The following is a 21,880-nucleotide window of genomic DNA, read 5'->3' as shown; positions in this document are numbered from 1 at the left end:
CTGTATATGAAATTTATTTTATGGGAATTCTGTCTTTCTACCACTGGGCCCAGGGGCTAGGGGTTATCAGACCATTAAGCTGGACTCATCTGAATAGTCAGGAGAGTACTTTGTATATAGGAATGTAGTTTATGCACAACTGATAATTTACTCCCTGTTGAGGACACTGATAGCTGAAAATCTTGTTTTATGATCTAATCACTTAGTGATTTCTCTCAGGTGAACAGTAGAGAGCTATTTTCTATTGGGTGACATGCTACAGAGAATTGGAAATGGCTAGTCTTTTCGTTTGTCTTTTAATGAGCTCAAATCAACTATGACAATGTTTTATACCTCCTGGAAAGGAGAATGGCCCTTTGAGATCTGGACTGGTAAGATTTTGTGTTCTGTGCTTATTTTTAACCTATGGCTAAAGTTGCAAAACTGATACTGCAAGCTCTCTCTGTGTTTGGCTTTATTGAGAAAAATCTTTATCTCTCATTGCATAAGTTTGAAATACTTTCCTACATCCTGACGGTATTAATAAATCAAACTATAAAGAAATTAAAAGAGCTCTGTTTTGATTGATTTATTTCCATTCATTTGGTTCCTTTAAATTTCTCTCTGCAATGCTTTGTAGTTTTCAGTATACTGGTCTTGTGCAATTTTTGTCAAGTTTACCTCTAAGTATTTCATATATGTTTATGCTGTTGTAAGTGGCTTTTTTACTAATTTAAATTTCCAATTGTTTATTAATATCCACACACACATGATTTTTGTATAGTGGTCATGTATCTTGCATCCTTGCTAAACTCCCTTGTTAGTTTGAATAGTCTTTTAGTGGATTATGTAGGATGTTATACAATGCTAAGTATGTCATCCATGAATAAAGCATCTGTGCACTTCATTTTTTTCTGTCTGCCTGCCTTATTTTTCTTGCCTTTTTGCACCGCCTAGGACCTCTAAAACACACTGTTGAATAGAGATGGTAAAAGCAGATATCTTATCTCAAATTGTCCTTTCTTATGGGTAAATGCATTCATTAAATTCACAATTAATTATGGTGTGATGTTAGCCGCAAGTTTGTGGTAGATGTCCTTAATCAGGTTAAGAAAGTTTTCTTTCTTCTTTATTTAGTTTTTATCATGAATTAGTATTTGGTTTCATCAAATATTTTTTCATATCTGTTGAGAAGATCATATTTTTTTCAGTTTGTTAATATGATGAAATGTAGGGATTGATTTCCTAATGCTAATCTAAAATTGCATTTCTGGGATAAACATCACTTGGTCATGATATTATCATTTTTATAAATTGCTTGATTCAATTTGTTAATATTTTGTGAAGGATTTTGGTTTCTGTGTTCACAAGGGATATTAATTTCAGTATTCTGTTTTTGTAATGTCTTTGTATGGATTTCTTATTAGAGTAATACTGGCTTCATAAAATGAGTTGGAAAATATTTTTTCCTCTTCAATTTTCTAGAATAATTTGTGTAGAATTGATATTATTTCTTTTAAAAATGTTTGAAGGAATTCAGTGAAACCATCTGGGTCTGGAAGTTTTTTGGTTGGAAAATTTTAACTACAAATTCAACTACCTCTATGCAGCAAGCTGGCGCAAGCATGGAGCTCATTTCAGTTGTTTCTCTTCTCTCAGGAAACTTGGTCCTGTACTTATTATTGTCCCATGTCTGAAAAGTCATTGCTTTGTATACTTGTGTTCAACATTCTAGTTATTTAGGGTAGAGTAAATCCTGTCTCTTTACTACATCATTGTTAGAAGATGCTTTTGGCTCATTTTGCTGTTTATTCACAAAAAGTGTTGTTGTTGTTTAAAAAACATTTTATTTATTCGTGAGAGACACACAGAGAGAGGCAGAGACAAAGGCAGAGGGAGAAGCTTCCCAGTGGGAAGCCTGATGCAGACTTGATCCCAGGACCTGGGGATCCTGACCTGAACCAAAGGCAGATAACCATTGAGCCACCCAGGTAACCCCAAAAACTGTTCTGGTAAAAAGTAAAGTTTCAATTTTATTCAATCTTAAAATGAAATATTTGTCATGGAATAGGTAATCGGGTCTTCATTAGAATTAATAAGAGGATATTTTATACTCATTAGATAATCTTACCAGGTAGTAGGATTTTGTATGTCAGCAAAATAAGTTTGCATGCTTTGTAATGACTTTGTTATACCCTTGATTTGTTTAAAAAAAAAAACAAAACAATAAAACTTTCTCCCTTCAGAACTGTTATGGTTTATTCCAATTGTATTCCTTATTTCATGTTTATTTTAAAATGTTACGTCATTTCAATTTACATGCAATTGATCTCAATGTGTATTCATTCAAGCATTTATTACCTTATATGCCTATGCTTCAATCTTTTTTCTATGTTCAATCTTAATCAAATAATGATCTCTCTCATAATATCACATTTTTTTACTTCATAAGAGCAAGTCACATTTTTAAAAAATATTAAGATATCTTTTATACCCAAGCCTGTCTTTGAGATTTTCTATAGAAAAAAGTCATAAATAAAGTCATAAAGATTTTGTCTTTCACCTAATAAAAGAGATATAATAAAATAATCAGGTTTATTGGTATATTCTATTTTTCTAAATTATTCCAACATTGTTGTATAAGTTCATGAGAATAATTCTTAAAGAATTAATTAAATCTAGATTAATTTTATACAGGGAAAGTTATTAAATAAATATGTTTTATTGGTTGTTTACTTTATAAGATGCATTGGAAGGCTCTAGAAATTTGTCAGTCTATAATATGCTCTTCCCCTCAGTAGAAATATTGATTTAATCCTTTAAAAAGAGTTAGGTATTTTATACATATAAAAGAGTTAGGTATTTTACACGTATAAAGAATTTTACTCTTCTTCATTATAATACTATTGATTACCATAATGAACTAAAAACCATTCAGTCATAACATCAACAAGTTGTTTCTACTTTCCTCTCATGCTTGCCCAAAGTCTCAAATTTGGTTATCAACAAAGGAAAATCTGAGAATTTCTTGGAAAAGACTAAACCAGATATAGTTAATGTTATAGATGAAATTATATACCGCAAAATTAATATATTGAAATCCTAACCTTCAGTACATCAGAATATAACTTTATTTGGAGATAGGGTCTTTAAAAAGATAATTAAGGTAAATTGAGGTCATATTGTTGGGCTCTAATCCAACATGACTGATATCCTTATAAGAAGAGATTAAAACACAGACACATGAAGGAAAGATCATTTGAAGAAAAAGGAAGATGGCCATCTACAAGCAAAGGAAAGTGACTTCAAAATGAATTCCATCCTGTCAATACATTGATCCTGAACTTCTAGGCTCCAGAGCTATGAGGAAATACATTTCTGTTATTAAGCCACCCACTCTATGGTACCTTGTTATATCATCTTATGAAATGAATACACTTAACTATTGATATTTTATTGTATAGGCATTCAAATTGATTCGACTTGGACAAATCAATTTGGGGAGTAAATGAGGATTTCTAGAACTCTTCTCAATACAGAATGAAATGATTTTATCAAAGCAACTGCTGATCCAAGATCCTGTAGAAAAACATGATTAACTAAGACTGATGAGGAGAGAAGCAGAACTATGGTTATTTGTCTTAAAATATTACTGATACTGCATTTAATGTTGTATATTTTACTGTTTATTCCAGAATGTCCTTTCTCTTTTTTCTTGATTTATCTGTATGCCTCAACTAAGTAAAAAATATTTCTATAGTTTAACATGAAACATTCTTTAAATGTCATATTTTTCCCCGACCTCTCGGGATACAGAAACAAATATTTTTCTACTATGTCTCTGCTTTTCATGGCAATTTGGTCATTTGCATAAGTTCAGTGAGAATCTGACATAAGAATTTTTTAAACCAGGGATCCCTGGGTGGCGCAGCGGTTTGGCGCCTGCCTTTGGCCCAGGGCGCGATCCTGGAGACCCGGGATCGAATCCCACGTCAGGCTCCCGGTGCATGGAGCCTGCTTCTCCCTCTGCCTGTGTCTCTGCCTCTCTCTCCTTCTCTCTGTGTGTGTGACTATCATAAATAAATAAAATTTAAAAAAAAATAATTTTTTAAACAAGAGAATAATTGGACAAACTGATTGTGTAACCAAACATATGCCTGGAATATCAAGTTTGAGAGTTCATCCTCTTTAATACCTTTATGATAAGATAGGACTAAAGAGTAAGGGTTCTAATTCACATGTGGAATCCATATATAAAGCCCTCCAAGGAAACCAGTCTGGCACCTGTCATGTATAACAGAATCCTTAGGGGCATTAGAAGTAGGAAGAAAGGTCGTTTCTTTGTGGGTCAGATATTTTAGCAGATATTGGAGACCTTGAAGAGAGAAGAATTCACTCCTGTTTATTGGTAGCACAAGTAAAATCTGATGCAGAGAATGTCTTGGGCTTGGATTCTGAGCTTCTAGTTAGAAGAACAACTAATGGAAGCTTTTCAAAGTCCATTCAGAGTCCAGGTGTCTTTAGGAAATTTCAAGACAAAAATTAATTTTAGGATCCTAGTAACTAGCTCTAGATATGATGATCACAAGGAAATTGATACATTTAGATAGCACCCCTTGTTTCACCAGTATAAAGTAATTGGACTAAGACTTTATAAAACCAGCCTTTTGTGATTAGAAATAATCTTTAGAGATTTTTCAGGGAAGACTATTAAGAAAACATCTAAAATGTGGAAATAGAGGAAAGGGACGGCTGAGTCCTTTTAATATCATACTGTCCCCAAGAATCAATTATACAGAAATATGCAACTTTGTTTGACATGCTATTATTACTGATTAAAGCACAGACTCTGAGACATTATATGTTAATTTTTTTACTTTTGTCCAACAGAAATGTAATCAATTTATGTCTGGTAGAAAAGATGATCCCAAAGGTTGTAGATTTATTGCCTATAGGCTATTTTGCAGTTTGTCTCTAACTTGGCAAACTTATTTCAGTTTATCTTTCCTGAGGAATATATAAATTTCTGATCCTCAAATGCTCTTGGAATAGGTTTGCCATTCTGCTTGTTCTCTTGTGAATTAGGTTAATTAATCTGACACATGTTTACTCTATATCAGTATCAAGTTTTTGACATTCTGAAAATTTTATTTTGACATGGCAGAAACACTGATATCATACTATTTTCTCTATAAAATCATTAAATATTCATCTTGGTTATAGTACCCCATACGTGATGGGTTGCATTGTGTTCCCTCCAAATTCATATGCTGCAATATTAACTTCAAGACTTTAAAGTTCATCAGAAGGTGAATGCATGTAAAGATAGTGCCATTGCAAACGTATTTAGTTAAGATGCGGTCATTAGGATGGGCTCTGATCCAACGTGACTTATTATCTTTATAAAATAGGAAAACTTTGGGTACATATGCTCACACACAAGGAGACTACCATGTGAAGACAAAGGGAGAGACCAGAGAAATGCTAATACAAGCCCAGGAGTGCACAGATTGCCATCAAATCACCAAAAGCCAGGTGAAATGCCTGGAACAGATCCTCCCTCCCAGCTCTCAGAAGGAGCCAACTCAGCTGGCACCTTCATCTTGGACTTCTGGCTTCTAGAACTGTAAGAAGATGAACTTCAGTTGTTTCAGCCACCCAGCTGGTGGTATGTTGTTTAGGCAACCCTGGGAAACTAATACACCATGGATGTTACTAATGAATGATTTTATACCTGCTGTTGTGTGGGTAACCGAAAGTAAAATGCTTGACTCTGTCATTGATATAAAAGTTTAAAACGTGGTTCTCATCTCCGAAAGAGTTATGATCTATATGGTAAGATACAATGTGGTCTTAATTCAGGTGAGGATAGAGTGAGAAGTGACTCACAAATTATTTAAAGGAACTTAACTAACAGCTGGATCAGATTAAGAACAGAAAACGGCCTAACACAAAACAGCCCTGAAATGATAAATATGGTGGAAGTATTGATGAGAGCACAGTATTGGTAGAGCACTGAAGAGCACATGCCCATCTACAGGTAATGGAAATGGGATTGACTCTTTCAAACCCAAGGCGAGAACAAATCCATAGCCATAACAGAAGTCAGGAAGGACAAAAAGAGGGGAACAAAATGTTAATATAGAGGAGAAAAGAAAAAGAAAACTAGCATATATAAAGTGTCTATTATTTGTCAGAAATTGTTCTGGATTTTTAAAAAATTCTATCTCCTTTAATTCTTATAGAATATTGTTAAATGTTTATTTAGCAGTTAATACAATTGAGGTTCAGAGAGGTCAAGCGTGTTGCTCCAAGCCACAGAGGCTCAGCTAACAAGTGTCAAAATAGAATTTTGAACTTTGGCTGTTCTGGCCTCAAAATGCATGCTCATTAAACTGCCTTCCCATTACTCTCATCATATTATAATGATATGGCATAAACACAACACAAGCAGCTTAATGTTAGCTCTAGTTATGGTAATTATTAGTGCTGCTCATCAGTTCCAGCACTTCCTGGCACATGGCAAACTGTGTTTTCTGAATTCTTGTGGTTGAGTAGATCATGGATTGGTTCTGGCCAATGGTTCTGGCTTCTGTAGGGAAAAGCAGCTGATGTCATCTCTGGGTTAGAACTTTCCGTTACTGGAGATAGACTGTCTAGAGCTCTGATTTCTCTGCCCCAGTCCCAGTGCAAATGTGTGTTGAGATAAAGCCTAAGTCATCCTGTGTTCTCGAGGGATTATGATGAACAAAACTCCTCCTCTGACCCACACTTGATTCATTATGTGAGTGAAAAATCAACTTTTGCTGGTTTAAAATTATACTAATAAAATAGCATTTTTTTGGCAAAATGTATAATGTAGGAAGTGCAGTTCCTTCATCTGTAGAATTTTATGATTCAAAGCATGTTTATCACTAGAAGTGCATTAAAAATGAATTAGCAGTCTATTTTTTAATTATGAAAAAATGTGTGCAAATGAAGTGATTAAATTACTATTTGAAATTAGTTCTGCTTTCAGTTTTTTGTTTGTAACGATCAGATGTGTGATGGTGACTATATATCCTTTGTTTGGGTTAAAGGTTTTCAGCTGCCCCTTGTAGGGTTTACTCTTATTTCCCATGGTAATGCTCCCCATAAGGAAGATGAAATAGTGGAACAGGAGCCTCCTGTGTGGTACCACACAGTACAAGCAAGATATTTGAAAGGACAGAGAATTCAATGGTAAGTTTCACAGAATCAGAGAGTGTCACAGCTATTACATGTTTTGTTTTTGATCACCTGGAAAATAAAATAAAGCTATGGATATGCATGATGAGAAACCACATTGGGCTGTATACTTGAAGACATTGCATGAAAAAGATAAGACCTGGACAGATACTTAATGAATTGGAAACAAATCGACTTATAGGAAAGAGGGGTTTGAGCAAAGTGACAGGTAAGTACACAGAGATGGCAAAAGCAAAGAGTAGTATGTGTGTAGAGGGATCAGAGAAATATAGTTGTGGGTTGTAGATAATGGTGAAGGGTTAGGGGGGGAGAAGTGAAGTAGATAAAGGGATCAAGAACACACTTATCTCGAGCACTGATTAATCTAGAGAATTGTTGGATGATTTTATTGCACACTTGAAACCAATATAACACTGTATATTAACTATACTTCAATGAAAAAGAAAGAATCTCATTTCCAAATAAAAGGTAGAACCCAAATCTATGCAATATTCAGCATATTCACAGCAAGGTGACAGTTGTAACAGTGATCTCAGTAGGCACTGACGTTGGAAGTTGAGATGGCATTCAGGGCCTATATGAATGCTTGGCGCAAGCCTCAAATGAGCAGGGTATTTTGCATGAGGAAAGAGAAGTGACAATATGAAGAAGCTGTGAGAATTGAGGACCTTGCTAATCCAAACTCCTAAATATGTGACACAAGGGATGCAGGAATGGAAAGGCTCTCCCTTGGAGAATTTTTCTGGGGGTCGAAATCCTCAGGGAAGTGCCAGTTTTCAGTAAAGACTAGAAGTTAAGAACTGGCCTACCAGTAAAGGTGATTTTAGAGAGAAAAAAATATGTTTCAATTATATACCTTTGTGGATGTTAAATTCTAGTTCTAGTTGTCTTTGACCATTCATTTGCCTAAGCTAGATTGCTTGAGGTGAGAGAAATCTTACCTAAAGCTTTGGAGAAATTGCCGCAATACTTCATGTACAATCTTTGTGCTTGTTATTCTGTGGGAATAATAACAGGACCTTATGGGCAAATGATTATTTGACCATCTGGAAAATGGAACGGATTCCCCAGCAATTATATAACTCAACTATCACCTTGACCAATTCTGTGTGGCTGGGATAACAAAATCCCTTCTTAAAAGCCATAATGTACCCCCACACAATAGGGCTAAGTATGGACTTGTGGAGATAATGGATGGCTCCACTTTCCTTATGTTTGAATTGGGGGTACCCAAAACTCTCAGATCTGGCATCTCTCACTCGCCAGTGATTCCTCATAATTAGGGTATTGGTAAGGCTAGACATCCCAGAAGGCTTCTTGATGGTTTTATCCCTTAGTCATATTTTCCCAGGACCTGCCTCTACTGATATAAGGATGTGGTCAACTGTTTGAAGGCTTCTTTTCCTTATTGTTATTCTAATCGTGCTTTGTTGTTTTCTCCTATGCCTCTCTGCCCAGTGCTAAGACTCCTTCATTGCCACAACTTCAAGCTGACAGATAATCTTCTCTGTTCATGGAGACTTCCATGTTATTGACTCTAGACATAGCTGCCTCGGCCTTCCATAACTCCTATTAGATTCCCAACTGACTAATGTTGACATATAGGTAGAGACATCTCTACGCCCCTCATTAAAAATGAAGCAGTTACAGAAGATAAGACCTTCCATCCTCAGCAACCTTAAAAATTTAAGGGCTGAAATTATTCAGGGGCAAATGCAGAGGCTGCTTTTAAGCAATAGGCTTGAGCGATGGAAACGTGATCAAGGCAAAAGGGCCTCAGTAACCACTGAACTGAATGCAAAGAGGCTCATTAAGCAACAACCTTGAGAAAGCCATAGACTTCAAATGATTAATTGCAACCAGACATAGTTCCTAAGATTACCAAAAAGGGGAGAATTCCATACATTCCCATAATCCCTCCTCCACCCTATAACTGTGGCCCCTTACCATCACCTCATTGCAGATAGTCTCTGCTCTACTGTCTTGCCTGCTGCTCCTTTGCAGTGTATTCAACAAACTTCTATCTCCCTTGTTAAAAAAGAAAAAAGAAAATAACTGGCCCATGATAGACATGGTGTTTCAGGGAGCACTGAAGAAACGTTAGGAAGATAAGAAAACTGTAGAAGTCTACATAAGAAAAGAAGCAGCTCAGAGCAACATGGATATAAATTGTTGAAAGAGGAGAGATGATCAGAACCAAAGGAGCATAGAGGGTGAGCATGATGAGTTTAGCTGGCCATAAGTTGCCAAGATTAGACCCAAGAGTCCCCTAGTAGATTCATGGGCATGGCCTTCAGCCCTGTCAAGAGTCAGCTGTGCCTGGGGACATTGCCCTTCTCAGAAAGAAAGAGCCTCCAGCGGGTGGGTGCAATCCTGCCCTTTTGGAAAGTCAGCTGTGGCTGGGTGAGTCTGCATCTTCCAAAGACAGGCTAGTTCTCCTTGAGGTTTTTAACATTATCTGTAAGTGGGGTAAGAGTCTTCAGACTGTTTTAAGCAGGACTTGTAACCCACCACCTGTTGCTCTAAGCCCCTGCCAAAACCAAACAGAAAGCAAGGTAGGAATGACATCTTTGCTGAATATTTTGCAAGAAACAGCTTTGGGCCTTTCCTGGGAATGTAGAAGGCCCCATCTTCAAATCTCATCATCTGGAGAAATAGTCATTCTTGGGAATATCCAATCAATAATGACTCAGTACAACAGAAGTAATGAAGGCTTTAAAAAGATCTTTGAGACTATTTTAAGTTCATTTCCTCTATGCTATCCTGGGGAATGGCTGCCTTTTCAAAATTGTTAAACTGTAGCAAAAAGGCAAATACTTATAAAAGCCATTTTCCCCCTACTCTCTATCCTGTAACAATCACCGCAGAAAACCAATTACTCTCAGTGCTATGCTGCCTTCGCTCGGATTCTAGTCTGAGTGGAGCAGAGGGAGGCCTCGCATCAGGGCCTGCTTGCAGAACATGTGTCTTTCTTCCACCTCCAATACAACACCAGAGTCTCACTGAAATACTGCCTGGCATATAGTATCAAGCCTGAATTTAACAGGGGATATATTTTGAGAGGCCTCTATTCTAAGTTTCCTATGACTCCTTAAAGTGGAGATTGTAACTTATGTGCCATATAATGCTCGCAAAGTCTGAAACCAGAGATGCTTTACTCATCTGTTACTGCCATAGATTTGCTTTGAGCTCCCTTCTAAACTTATTTAAAATCTTTCTCTGTTCTCTTTCATATGGCCCATGATTAAATTATCCAAGTTAAGCAGCCAAAAGCAATCAAAAATGATGGAAATAAAGACAAGAAATGGTTTTATTTACAATGCAAATGATCTGGTTCACTCTCAAATAAGAGACCAAATCAAATCAGCTGCTCCTCAAATCAAGAGGAAGCCACTATACAGACCCACTGGCACTTACCAGAGCAAGGTTCTCTGGTGGATCTTGGCTCTGGGGAGGGCTTCAGACAAATTTTACTGTAGTGAGGGTTTGATTCAATGCATGTAATTGGAGTGAAAAAATACTGAATGCAGTGGAAATGTACTCCATTACAACATGACAAAATGCAAGTGCCAAGTGGCTGTCAGAACATCTCAATGTACAAATGACAAATACCCTGGGGAAATGATTCGAAGTAACAAGGACAGCATTTATTAGCACTTCTACAACCTTGATTGCTCAAAGAACGGCTGTTTTACCTAAGTCAATGTTTTTCCCTCCAGTGGCAAAATGGGCACAGCAAGAATTGCTCATAGGAAGAGGGTTGGGGTAAGAGGTTAGGTGAGGGATAGAAATACTACTACCACATTATTATTTTCCCACCTCACTGCCAAGTGTTTTTCTTTCTGGAATTTCTCAGAAATGCTGACCATCACTCAATGCTTCATCTTGCTTATAATAAGCTCTCTGTGAGTTCTTCTAAGTCTCCCTTATAGCTTCACAACCTGTTTTGCTATTTGCACAGGCTGCCTTGACTCAGGAATATAAATATACAGTGCTCTGATAGCTAGAATGTCACCCTCCCCTCCACAAAGGATCTTATAAATTCATTAAAGAATACTGAATAGAGAAAACACAGGGATCCAGCTTTCCTAAGGAAGAACACCTCAAAGTAAAACAGTTTCCTTAAAAAAAAAAATCCTCTTTTTGCAACCTATTTGCAATCTATGTTCTTTAGTTGACTGACACCTCTTTTTCTTTCCTAGTAAAGCACTAAGCACATCAGACAGAGAGTAGGTTGCTGTGGTTTTCTGTGTAGTAGGGTACCTGTCACAGCTCAAAGGGCAGGAGTCACGTTCCACAAGGTGCTGAATACCCACCTACTGTGGCAACTGAGCTCCTTGCAAAGCTGGCATGTAGGGGTCCTGAGTGGAGCCTAGCCTTTGGTAATTGTGGCCAAATAATAACTCTCAGCAATGACTTTGCCCAGATACCTCCCCATATTTCTAGTGCTGAGCCCAGTGCCAGGCACATAGTAGGTGTTAGTAGAGTCTTAATGATAGAAATGGCAAGGATCCTAAAACCCAAGTCCTCCACCATCTGCCTAATTCTCTTTGCAAGTCCTCAGGGAGGCAAGCAGATGGGGTCTCCTAGGAAAATCAACACTCTATTACTAGCAAAGGTTTTTGCTTTAAACTTTTCTGTAGCTTCCTATTGTGAAAAATGATATGTACTATGAATTGTCTCTGAAGAATCTGTTAACCAGATTAGAAGTTGGAGAGGGGGATTGTTGAAAGTCTTCCCACCATCAGCCTTTTCTTAAAGCTTCATTCACAAGGTCTTACACTCCGCAGCTGAGAGTGCACTTTCTCCCAAGCAGTTGACACCACTACCTTCCTATTACAAGGAAAAGAAACAATCCAAAGGAAAATTCCCCAAAATGACATTCCACTGAAGCAAAAATTTTTAAATAGCTTCTTTGTTCCTTTATGTGAATGCTCTAATCTGTAATACCCTGGCTTAAATTTTTAATCTTTGACCTTCCTTCAAATTTTTGTCAATGTGGAGTAGGTAGTTGGACAAAGTTTGGGCACCTCAGATCCCTTGTTTGCAGAGGTGGGAATATGCAACCCACACATGATTTGTATGAATGAAAAAAGCAGAAATCTGCCCTGTACCATGTCTCTCCAGATTTCAGGTTTGCTCATATCAGTACTGGTAGAGCATCTCCAAGCTACTGGTAATGCAGTATCCAAGGTGGCTTAGCTAAGTTGATGCCATCCTTTTATTAATTACCCTAAGTCCTGGTAATTCACAAAAGTATTTGTACCATTAGAACTGCAGTGACAATTTCCCTTCATTCCTGGTTGCATTCAGGGATTCCTAATAAGAATTATTTTGATAAACTCTCATATTAATGTTATTTTTAATGATAAAACATGTACTGTAAGTAGCTGGGAAATTTTTGAATAGTGAATGCAATGTCTGAGAAATTAATTTTGGTTATTCTTATTGGGACCTGATGTAGTCTAGGAAAGAGAAGATGGCAAAGAATCACACCACAGAAACATTCAAGGTCATCAAGGTCAATGCTCTTGTTTTATAAGTGGCAAACTAGAGCTTTTAGAGAAGGTAAGTCTCTTTAAAATCATCTGAGCATATCTCCCCACCCATTTTGCAGGTGAGAAAACTAAGGCAGAAAAAGGTGAAACGGCTTGCAAGTGAGAGGGGTTACATGGCTGGGTTGCCCATTGTTTTTGATGTATTACCTCCAAATCTAGAAGGAATTATGTTTACTTACAGAAAATCAAAGATTGACAGCTGCAGTGCCCCATCAGAGAAAAGGAGTAAGACTTTCCAGCAATAGATATTTTTTCATTCTGACTTCAACCATATGTTGTAACTCCAGGACAAAAATCTTCACTGAACGGAAAAATCTGAATGTTAAAACTGAAAAAAAAATACTAAAATAAAAAATTATTCCTGCATAGATTCAACAAATTAATATATAAATCAAACAGCATTACACTAGGATATATGCATATTCATTCAACACATTTCAAGAAGCATTTTAAGGGAGGAACATTTTGCTTCCTGCCCTCTAGAGGCTACCATTCTAATTAGGATGATCAGATTTGGGGAAAAAGGTAATCAAGCTACAGTAAAAGCCACTAAGTGACAAGTGCTACAGGAGATATGTAAAAGAAGTGGTATAGAATCAGAGATTCCTGGGCACCTGGGTGGTTAAGCAGCTAAGTGTCTGTCTTGGTTCAGGTCATGATCTCAGGGTCCTGGAATCAAGTTCTGCGTCAGGCTCCTGCTCTACAGCGAGCCTGCTTCTCCCTCTGCCTCCCTCTGTCTCTCTCTCTCTCTCTCTCTCTTTCTCTCTCTCTCTCTCTCTCATAAATAAATATATAAAATCTTAAGAAAAGAATCAGAGATTGCAGAAAATTCACTTCTAGTGTGGGGATTGGAGAAGGCATCAAGGAGAGCACATACTTTAGAAAATGTATCGGGTAATAGATGGAATTTCTGTGGGCAAAAATATAAGAAGTAAGAGACAATATATTTTCTGGCAGAAGAAATTAATTATAAGAGGAAAAGAAAAACAATAGCAATAAAAATAAATTGCCATTAATGGAACACTTACTGTGTTACATATATTAGTTAATAAATTCCTCATGACAATCTTAAGCATTTATTATTATTATCTCTACTTAACAGAAGAGGAAACTGAAACCCAAGGACATAAAATAACTTGCTTGAGTCTGTACAGTTAGTAAAGAGTTTAACTTTGGCTCTGTTTGATTCCAAAGCCTAGCTTTACCTCAAAAGAGTTCTAACAAAATAGGGGAAAATACAACCACTATTCAAGAGGCCTCAAAGAGTCAGAATGGTTCTAGTTAGGTATTAGCCCTGGTGAGTCAAGGAGAATACAGAGACGAATTGCATTTGGTTAATTCCATGGCCAACAGTGAAATCTCAGGTCTCCTGACTGGGGACCAAAGGCTCTGTCCGTTAAATTCTTTTCAGCTATTTAAATCTAAGAAGGCCAGAAAAATGAATAAGGTCAATGCACAATACATGTCCTTTAATAAGCATGTATTTAGAATCATTAGGTTTTTAAAAAGTGCTTTGAATCATAACATTATGAATTTTAAGCCAATATGGATGTGTGGAAAAGCTTAATACTATTTAAATGTTTTTTTTGAAAATTAAATATGTGTGAAATCTGGCTTCTGTTTCTCAATGGCCTCCCACTGTATTTATCCAAAAAATATTGGAAGCAATTTTATTTGCCTTCTTCTTGTGTAATGAGACGCATTTGCCATACATGTGCTCAAGGGATTGGGGAACAGCACTCAACATCCTGTAAGTGAAACTGCAGTCTGCCTTCTGAGAAGAGACCGGGGTTTTGCCTGATGGAGACTCATCTCTAAAGCCATCAGGATGCTAAGCTGAAGCACCCACAGGCACTACCTTTTCCATTTTCCATCTTTTGAATTTTGTCTCCACCATTTCCCCTTCGTCGAGATGAAAGGCCAGATTGCCATCTGGAACCCCTATGTTAAGGTCAATAATCATTCTTTCTATTTTTACTGCGGGTGCTGTTTGGAAGAAAACTTCCTGGTTGACCAGGATGAATCTCTGAGGGGATCAGTGGCGTCTCCTTATCTGAGTGTGAAGAAAAATGGAGCCAACAATCTTTCTGGTTTGCTTAAAGAACAGCATTTCCCAGAGGCTAGAGGTCTTCCAGCTCAGGGTCGAGCCACTTCTCTGAGGCTCGTGAACAGAGAAACCAAGGGGTGTGTCTGACCAGTCTTTGCTGCAGGCTGCCCTGCTTTCCTTGCCAAGGAAGGACAGCATTAGCTAAGGGCAGGAAAGCACCGAGAAAGTATGCGCACAGATTTCTGGATGGCAGCAAAGATGTTTGTGCAAACAACTGGCTGAAGGTAATATTGCCGTTTGGAAGGAATCTAGGTTTCTGTCTTAAATAAATACTGCTTGGACTTAACCTCCATCAGAATAACCCGACGGTTGTGTTCCATTGGGGTGCAGTTCAGCAACTGTGGAACAGAAGCACGAGGTCTCCCAGGATAGAAGACCAGGCTGCCAACTCCAGCCCCTCCTTGTATAGAGCGACCTCTTGAAAGTCCAACAACCTAGAATTGGTTTCAAGTGAAAAGCTGGCATAAAATACTTAGGTCCTAGGGAATTTGGTGCATTAAATGTGGTGGTGCTTGAGACTTTTTTTGACACGTACCAGGCATTCATTAAACTCTCCCTGTTTTAACTGAATATTGCCCACCCTGTGACCCATTTAGAGACAAATACGCATAATTCCTGTGTTTTCCATCTTTTATAGACAAAACAAAATATTTTACCAAAAAAGGCTTTCTTGATTAAGGGCCATAGCTCAGTAGACCTTCATGTCGGGCACAATCTTCTTTCTTTCTTTCACCAACTTTGGCTTCTTTACTGTGATCATTGCCATGTCTGCCAACATCCTTATCACTAAGACATCTATGACAAAACTCACATTATCACACAACATTGATTGAGGTCATTTTGGATTAACATTTTTAGGTTTTTAGGATAAGAACATTAAAGAGAATAGTCTTTCCTTTTTTAAAAGATTTTATTTATTAATTCATGAGCGACACAGAGAGAGAAGCAGAGACACAGGCAGAGAGAGAAGCAGGTTTCCCCGCGGGGAGCCCAATGCAGGACTCGATCCCGGGACTCTGGGATCATGACATGAGCCAAAGACAGATGCTCAACCACTAAGCCACCCAGGCGTCCTGAGAATAGTCTTTTCAATTCAAGAGATCCGCAGTCCGAGAAAGGAGCTGAGACGCTCCATTTCACTGTTCTACCAAACCTCTTAGATGTGCCTCCTCTCAGCAGGGCTCAGATGCTGACTCCTCTTAGTCCCAAACTCCAGCATCTCGGGCTCTGGCTGCTTCCTTCTGTCCATTAGGTATTGTCACTGATCTTAGACTGGAGAAAAAAATGCATGCATCCTGTTAAATTCCAGGCAGGCAGTTTGAGAGGTTGGCAAAACAAAAACAAAAAATAAAAAGAGGTTTCTCAGAATGGTGCTGTCACAATGCTATGTTTGGACCTGCCTCTGTGTGTGTGTGTGTGTGTGTGTGTGTGTGTGTGTGTGTGAGAGAGAGAGAGAGAGAGAAAGAGAGAGAGAGAGAGAAAGAGAGAGAGAGAGAGAGAGAGAGAAAGAGAGTGAAAATTGATGCCCTCCAGGGCTCATTATTCCCTTACTGTATCCAGCTCCCTTTCCCCTTCTTCAGAATGGCTGGGTCTATGTCAAGATATCACTCTTCAGACAAATTCTTCGGCCTCCACATAGGCACACAACATGGATACTTGGGATTTGTTTTTGCCTGAGAAAAGAGTCCACAAGTTTAAAGCTAAGGGATGAATAATGGAATGAAGGAGACTGAGAACCATTGATACCAAAATCCCATAAAGCCTAAAAGAAAGATGCTAGACCCTGGGCATACTTATGCTGCCTTCCCCTATACTTTGCATTAAATTCTATTCTAAGTTAGATTTTAAGAAAAGCAAATGCAGCCCACACTCTATTGGGTATAAAGTAATTAAACATTAATGTTCCAAGCATCAGTTGCCAGGGGAAGTATTAACTTTATTACAGATACACTGCATGTATTATTTTTTGAACAAAACAAGTAATTTATCCAGACCCTCTCACTAAGCAAGAATTCAGTCATTCTTTGCACCATACAGATTTAATAATGTCCGCCCATGGCCATGATAGAGTGTCGAGTCCTGATCTGTGGGGAAAATATGAGTGACACCTAAGCCATATGTTCTTTGCTTGAGAAGGACTGAGAGCTGCAGTTCTTGCCTTTCTAGTAAATAAGAAAAGACTGATAACCACTTCCTGTCAGGTATGAAGGCACCACACAAGAAGCAGAGGTCCCAGCAGCACGTAGGTTGCTCAGTTCATTGAGCATCCTACTCTTGATTTTGGCTGGGGTAATGATTTCAGGTCCTGAGATCAAGCTCCATGTGGGGCTCCATACTCAGAGGGAACTCTGCTAGAGATTCTCTCTCTCTCTGTCCCCCCTTCTCATCTCTCCACTCATGTGCAGGCTCTCTCTCTCAAAATAAATAAATCTTAAAAAAGAAGAAGAAAGAAGAAGAAGAAGAAGAAGAAGAAGAAGAAGAAGAAGAAGAAGAAGAAGAAGAAGAAAGAAAAAAAAAGAAGAAAGAAGAAAGAAGAAAGAAGAAAGAAAGAAGAGGAAGAAGGAGAAGAGATCCCAGTGCAATGGAGCACCTAAAGGGGTGGGGGTTTCCCTGGTGAAAGAAATTTGAAGCATGGAAGGAATGGATGCCAGGGAGTTTCTCCATTGATGCCACAGGGTAAGGAATGTGGGTGGCCTCTAAAAGCTGAGAGTGGCTTCTCCCTGACACTGAGGAAGACAATGGGGTCATTAATCCTACAACTGCAAGGAACTGAATTTGGCCAACACCCTGAAGGAACATGGAAACAGACACCCAGTCTGTGGTATTTTGTTATGGCAGCCATAGCTAACTAATACAGATTTGGGTGTAACACAGTCACACTGTGCCAGGACTTGTGACATACAGAGCTGTGAGCTAGTATATGGGTATTGCTTTAAGCATCTAATTTTGTGATAATTTGTTACATAGCAGTAGGAAATGAATATAGATCCCAAAGTTCATGCTCCTATTCAAGATTCTATTTATTATTATTGTTGTTGTTGTTGTTGTTATTTACAATGTATAAAATTGTGACTGGTTAAAAATAATTTTCCTAGACATTTTTCTTCCCACAGCAAGTGCATATAAAATGTACTTTATTTAAATTTTATGAATGACAATGGTTTCACCAAATAAACCAACCCCACCACCAGGTGCAGTACATGCAGTTCCTTCCATTCCCATCAGTGTCAAGTCTGCATAGATAACTCCAGGTTTTATGTTCAGCCTCACACATGTTTTCACAATTTAATATTTCTGAGGGCAAAGGTTTTATTTTCACAAAATCACATCTGAGAAGTGTGTGCATGCGTGTGCATGTGTGCATGGTGGAGGATGGGATTCAACCTCAGTTTGTAGATGATTTTAAGTTTTTCAAAATTAAATACCCCAATAAAAAAGTCTTAAATGTGTGTTTTTTTTAAACTTTATCTTTTTCGCATATTTTTAGTGATCCAGTTGTGATGTATTCAGAAGACTGGAACATATAAATTAATGGATCTTTTGATCCAAGAAAAATCCAGACATGTAAGAAGTACCATCAGGGGATCCCTGGGTGGCGCAGCGGTTTGGCGCCTGCCTTTGGCCCAGGGCGCGATCTTGGAGACCCGGGATCGAATCCCACGTCAGGCTCCCGGTGCATGGAGCCTGCTTCTCCCTCTGCCTGTGTCTTTGCCTCTCTCTCTCTCTCTCTGTGACTATCATAAATAAATAAAAATTAAAAAAAAAAAGTTAGAATCAATGCTCACAATACTACAGTAGAGGTATAATTTCCAAGTGTAAGTTGGACCAAATGTTTTCTTTTTCTGAAATAAATCATAATGTCTTTTTCAGGATGAATGTTTGCATACATGTTCAACCAGAAAAATGCACAACACTGGCTCATGTGGTTTCATAGTGTTTTGACAGGACTGGTATATCCTGGGGTTTGCATGTCCCACAGCCAGATGGATATAGGACTCTTCAAACTGGCCTGTGTATTTGTGGCCTATGTCTCATCTCTGACTGGAACCATCGACTCTTGGGTGAAAGGCCAAAGCTATCTTCTTTATCCTATAAAAACCGCTCATTTGCAGCAAGAAAGAAAACAGGAAAGCCACTTGCACCTAGGAATACTTTAGATTAAGTAGCAAGAAATATTACTTATTAAATTCTGATGATTGAGTACAGGTCTTTTTGACATTTCACATGAAAAACTTGGAAATCTACATAAAGTACTTCTGTTAGATACCAAAGTATGAAAAGCAGATTTTTCAGTTGCAAGCTGAACTAGCTGCTTTTTTCATGGAATGCCACTTTTTTTTTTTTTTTTTTTTTTTAAGAACAACTGACAGGCTATAGTCATTCAGATTTGGGTATTTGGCAGACATTTTCTTGAAAATTAATGAAATCAGACTGCCAGTTCAAAGGAAATAATTATCACTCTTGGTAGCTAATTATAAAATTATAGCTTTCAAGCAAGAATTAGAATTTCAGAAAACTTGTATCTGCCGCATTTAGTGTGACAGTTTTCTGATATTAAAAAGTTAATGATGAGATTATTGGTGATTTATGAATGTGATTTTTTAATATTGATGGTAAATTTTGCCAACATGTGAAAGATCTGCTTAACTCAGTGAACCAGCTGAGTTTCAATTGATGGGAGATACACTCAAAATAGAAGTTGGATTCATAGATATTAATGTAATGGAGTATGAAATTGGATTGTTATTTCTGATTCTCCATTGCAACAAACTTTTAGGAAAGTGCCACTTGTCAGCTTTTGGTATTGTATCAAAGAAAAAAATATTTGTAAGTATCTGGAAAGATCATTAAAATATTTTTCCTTTTTCTAGAGACATATTTGTATAAGGCTGGATTTTTTCCCCTATACTTTAAAGAAAACACATTGAATGCTGAAGATATGAGAATCTAGGAGGGTTTTTATTAAGCCAGATATTAAAACAACTTACTAAAAAATTTTAAAAATGTTCCTTCTGTCATAATTTTTGTTTTGTAATATATGACAAATTCTTTTTTAATATATACTTTCAAAGTAATCTCACTTCCTTTTTTTTTTATTTTTTTTTTATTTATTTTTTTTTGACACTGAATACGTTTTTATTGAGCCTTTTAGTTTACAACATGAGGTAAAAGGAAAGTCACTTCACCTTAACTAATATTTTACACAGCTGTAGTAAAATATCTCAAACTTTAAGGAATTATGATGGATTACATATATTAAAAGTTGGGGATTGGGTAAACAATATCTGAGTTCTTGAATTTTCCAGTTGACTCTCCCCTTACAATAGTAACCAGCTCTAGTTACATAAGTTTCTTCAAGGCCATGTTTTATTGTTGCTAATGTCTTTATATCTGAAGCATTGCTATTTCAATCAATATCCACTAATTCCACTTCAAAAATGAGTTTTGCATTTGGTGGAATTTTGGCATCAGGCTGTCCTTTCTTTCCATAAGCCCATTCTGGTTCAATCTCTAGTCGAGCCTTTTCTCCTTTACTCATAGTTAAGAGTGCTTCATCCCATCCTCGGATAACTTTGCCTATTCCAACCTTAAAACTTAAAGGCTTGGCATTTTTCTTCTTCTTTGAACTGGTTTGAATATTAGTATCAAAAACAGTCCCATCCTGTAGTGTTCCTGTATACCAGCAGTGAACAACATCTCCCTTTTTGGGAAAGTTGGTTTTATCTCCTTTTTTAAGGACAGATTTTGTATATTTTGGTGGACCCTCATCCAGAGTCTCTTCACACTTGGTTTCTTTGGGTTTATCTTCATTAAGCTTCACATTTTTCACCTGCTCAGACACCTTACTTATACTTTCAGTACCTTTGAAACGCTTACTTTCAAAAAGATGGTTGTAGGCTGTAACCAAATGGTCCTTGTTAGCTGTCTTGGCCACATTTTTAATGTTTCCTAATAACTTATGTTCTGCAAGAAACGAATCTGAACCGTGGTCCTGTAGAAACTTGATAATGTCCTTCTTGGGTAGTTGCTCGCTGCGCAGCTGCTCCACGGTCCAGGCCCGCTGTGGAACGGCCGCCGCCATCTTCCCCCGCTGCCTCTGCTGTACTCAGTAATCTCACTTCCAACTTGAGCTCATGATCCTGAGATCAAGAGTTGCATGCTCTACTAACTGCACCAACCAGCATCCATTTTTTTGGTGTGACAGATTTTTATTAGACTGTTATTCATGTTAATACATAATAGGCTTATTGTTTTTGTTTTTGTTTTGTTTTGTTTTTAGAAAGAAAGCATGCACAGGGCAGAGGGAGAAGGTAAAAGAATCTTAAGCAGGTTCCATACCCACTGTGGAGCCCAATGTGGGGCTCAATGTCATAACCCTGAGACCATGACCTGGGCTGAAATCAAGAGTCAGATGCTTAACTGACCAAGCCACCTAGGCCCTCCAGGCTTATTGTTATTTTTAAATGAAGCAATAAATATTTCAAATTCTCAGTTTTCATTTTTAAAACTGTCAATATTGATAGATACAACTCAGGAGCAAAAACTATTTGCAATCCTTAATAATTTTAGAGAATATAAAGAGAAATTTAGACCAAAAGGTTTGAGAACTACTTCTACAGGGTTAAAAAAAATGAGATACAACCACATACAGAAAAATGCATTAAAATATATATAAGATATATAATTTACCACAATGTAATATAATATGTAATTTACATAGGATATATAATTTACCAAATGCTATTAAACAAACTTCTTCTATATAGCCTTACTGTGGTCAAAATCCCTGCCTCTCGATCACAAACCCTCTCTCCCATCTTTTATTGATTTATTCTTCAATTTTAAAACTCATTTACACTTCTATATAGCTTATTATATGTCAGATACTGTCCTAAGTGCTTGAATTTATTTAATTCTTATGTCAGCCCTATAAGGCACTATTATCATCCCAATACGCTGTTGAGAAAATGGCATGGAAAGCTTAAATGATTTGCCCAAGGTCAAGTGA

The 21,880-nt window shown here is 37.4% G+C and overlaps 1 protein-coding gene across 1 annotated transcript; it reads right to left on the bottom strand.

Annotated features, from left to right (window-relative positions):
- Positions 1–19,982: 19,982 nt before the first annotated feature.
- Positions 19,983–20,975, bottom strand: LOC121484713 (peptidyl-prolyl cis-trans isomerase FKBP3). The gene has a single exon (XM_041744277.1). The coding sequence runs from the start codon at positions 20,951–20,953 to the stop codon at positions 20,279–20,281; it is 675 nt and encodes a 224-aa protein (XP_041600211.1). The 5' UTR covers positions 20,954–20,975; the 3' UTR covers positions 19,983–20,278.
- Positions 20,976–21,880: the final 905 nt, after the last annotated feature.

Source organism: Vulpes lagopus, chromosome 2 (assembly GCF_018345385.1).
Source record: "Vulpes lagopus strain Blue_001 chromosome 2, ASM1834538v1, whole genome shotgun sequence".
In the NCBI taxonomy this organism is placed as follows: domain Eukaryota; kingdom Metazoa; phylum Chordata; class Mammalia; order Carnivora; family Canidae; genus Vulpes; species Vulpes lagopus.
Note: the sequence above shows the minus strand (reverse complement) of the source record. Positions and strands in the feature narration are given on the sequence as shown.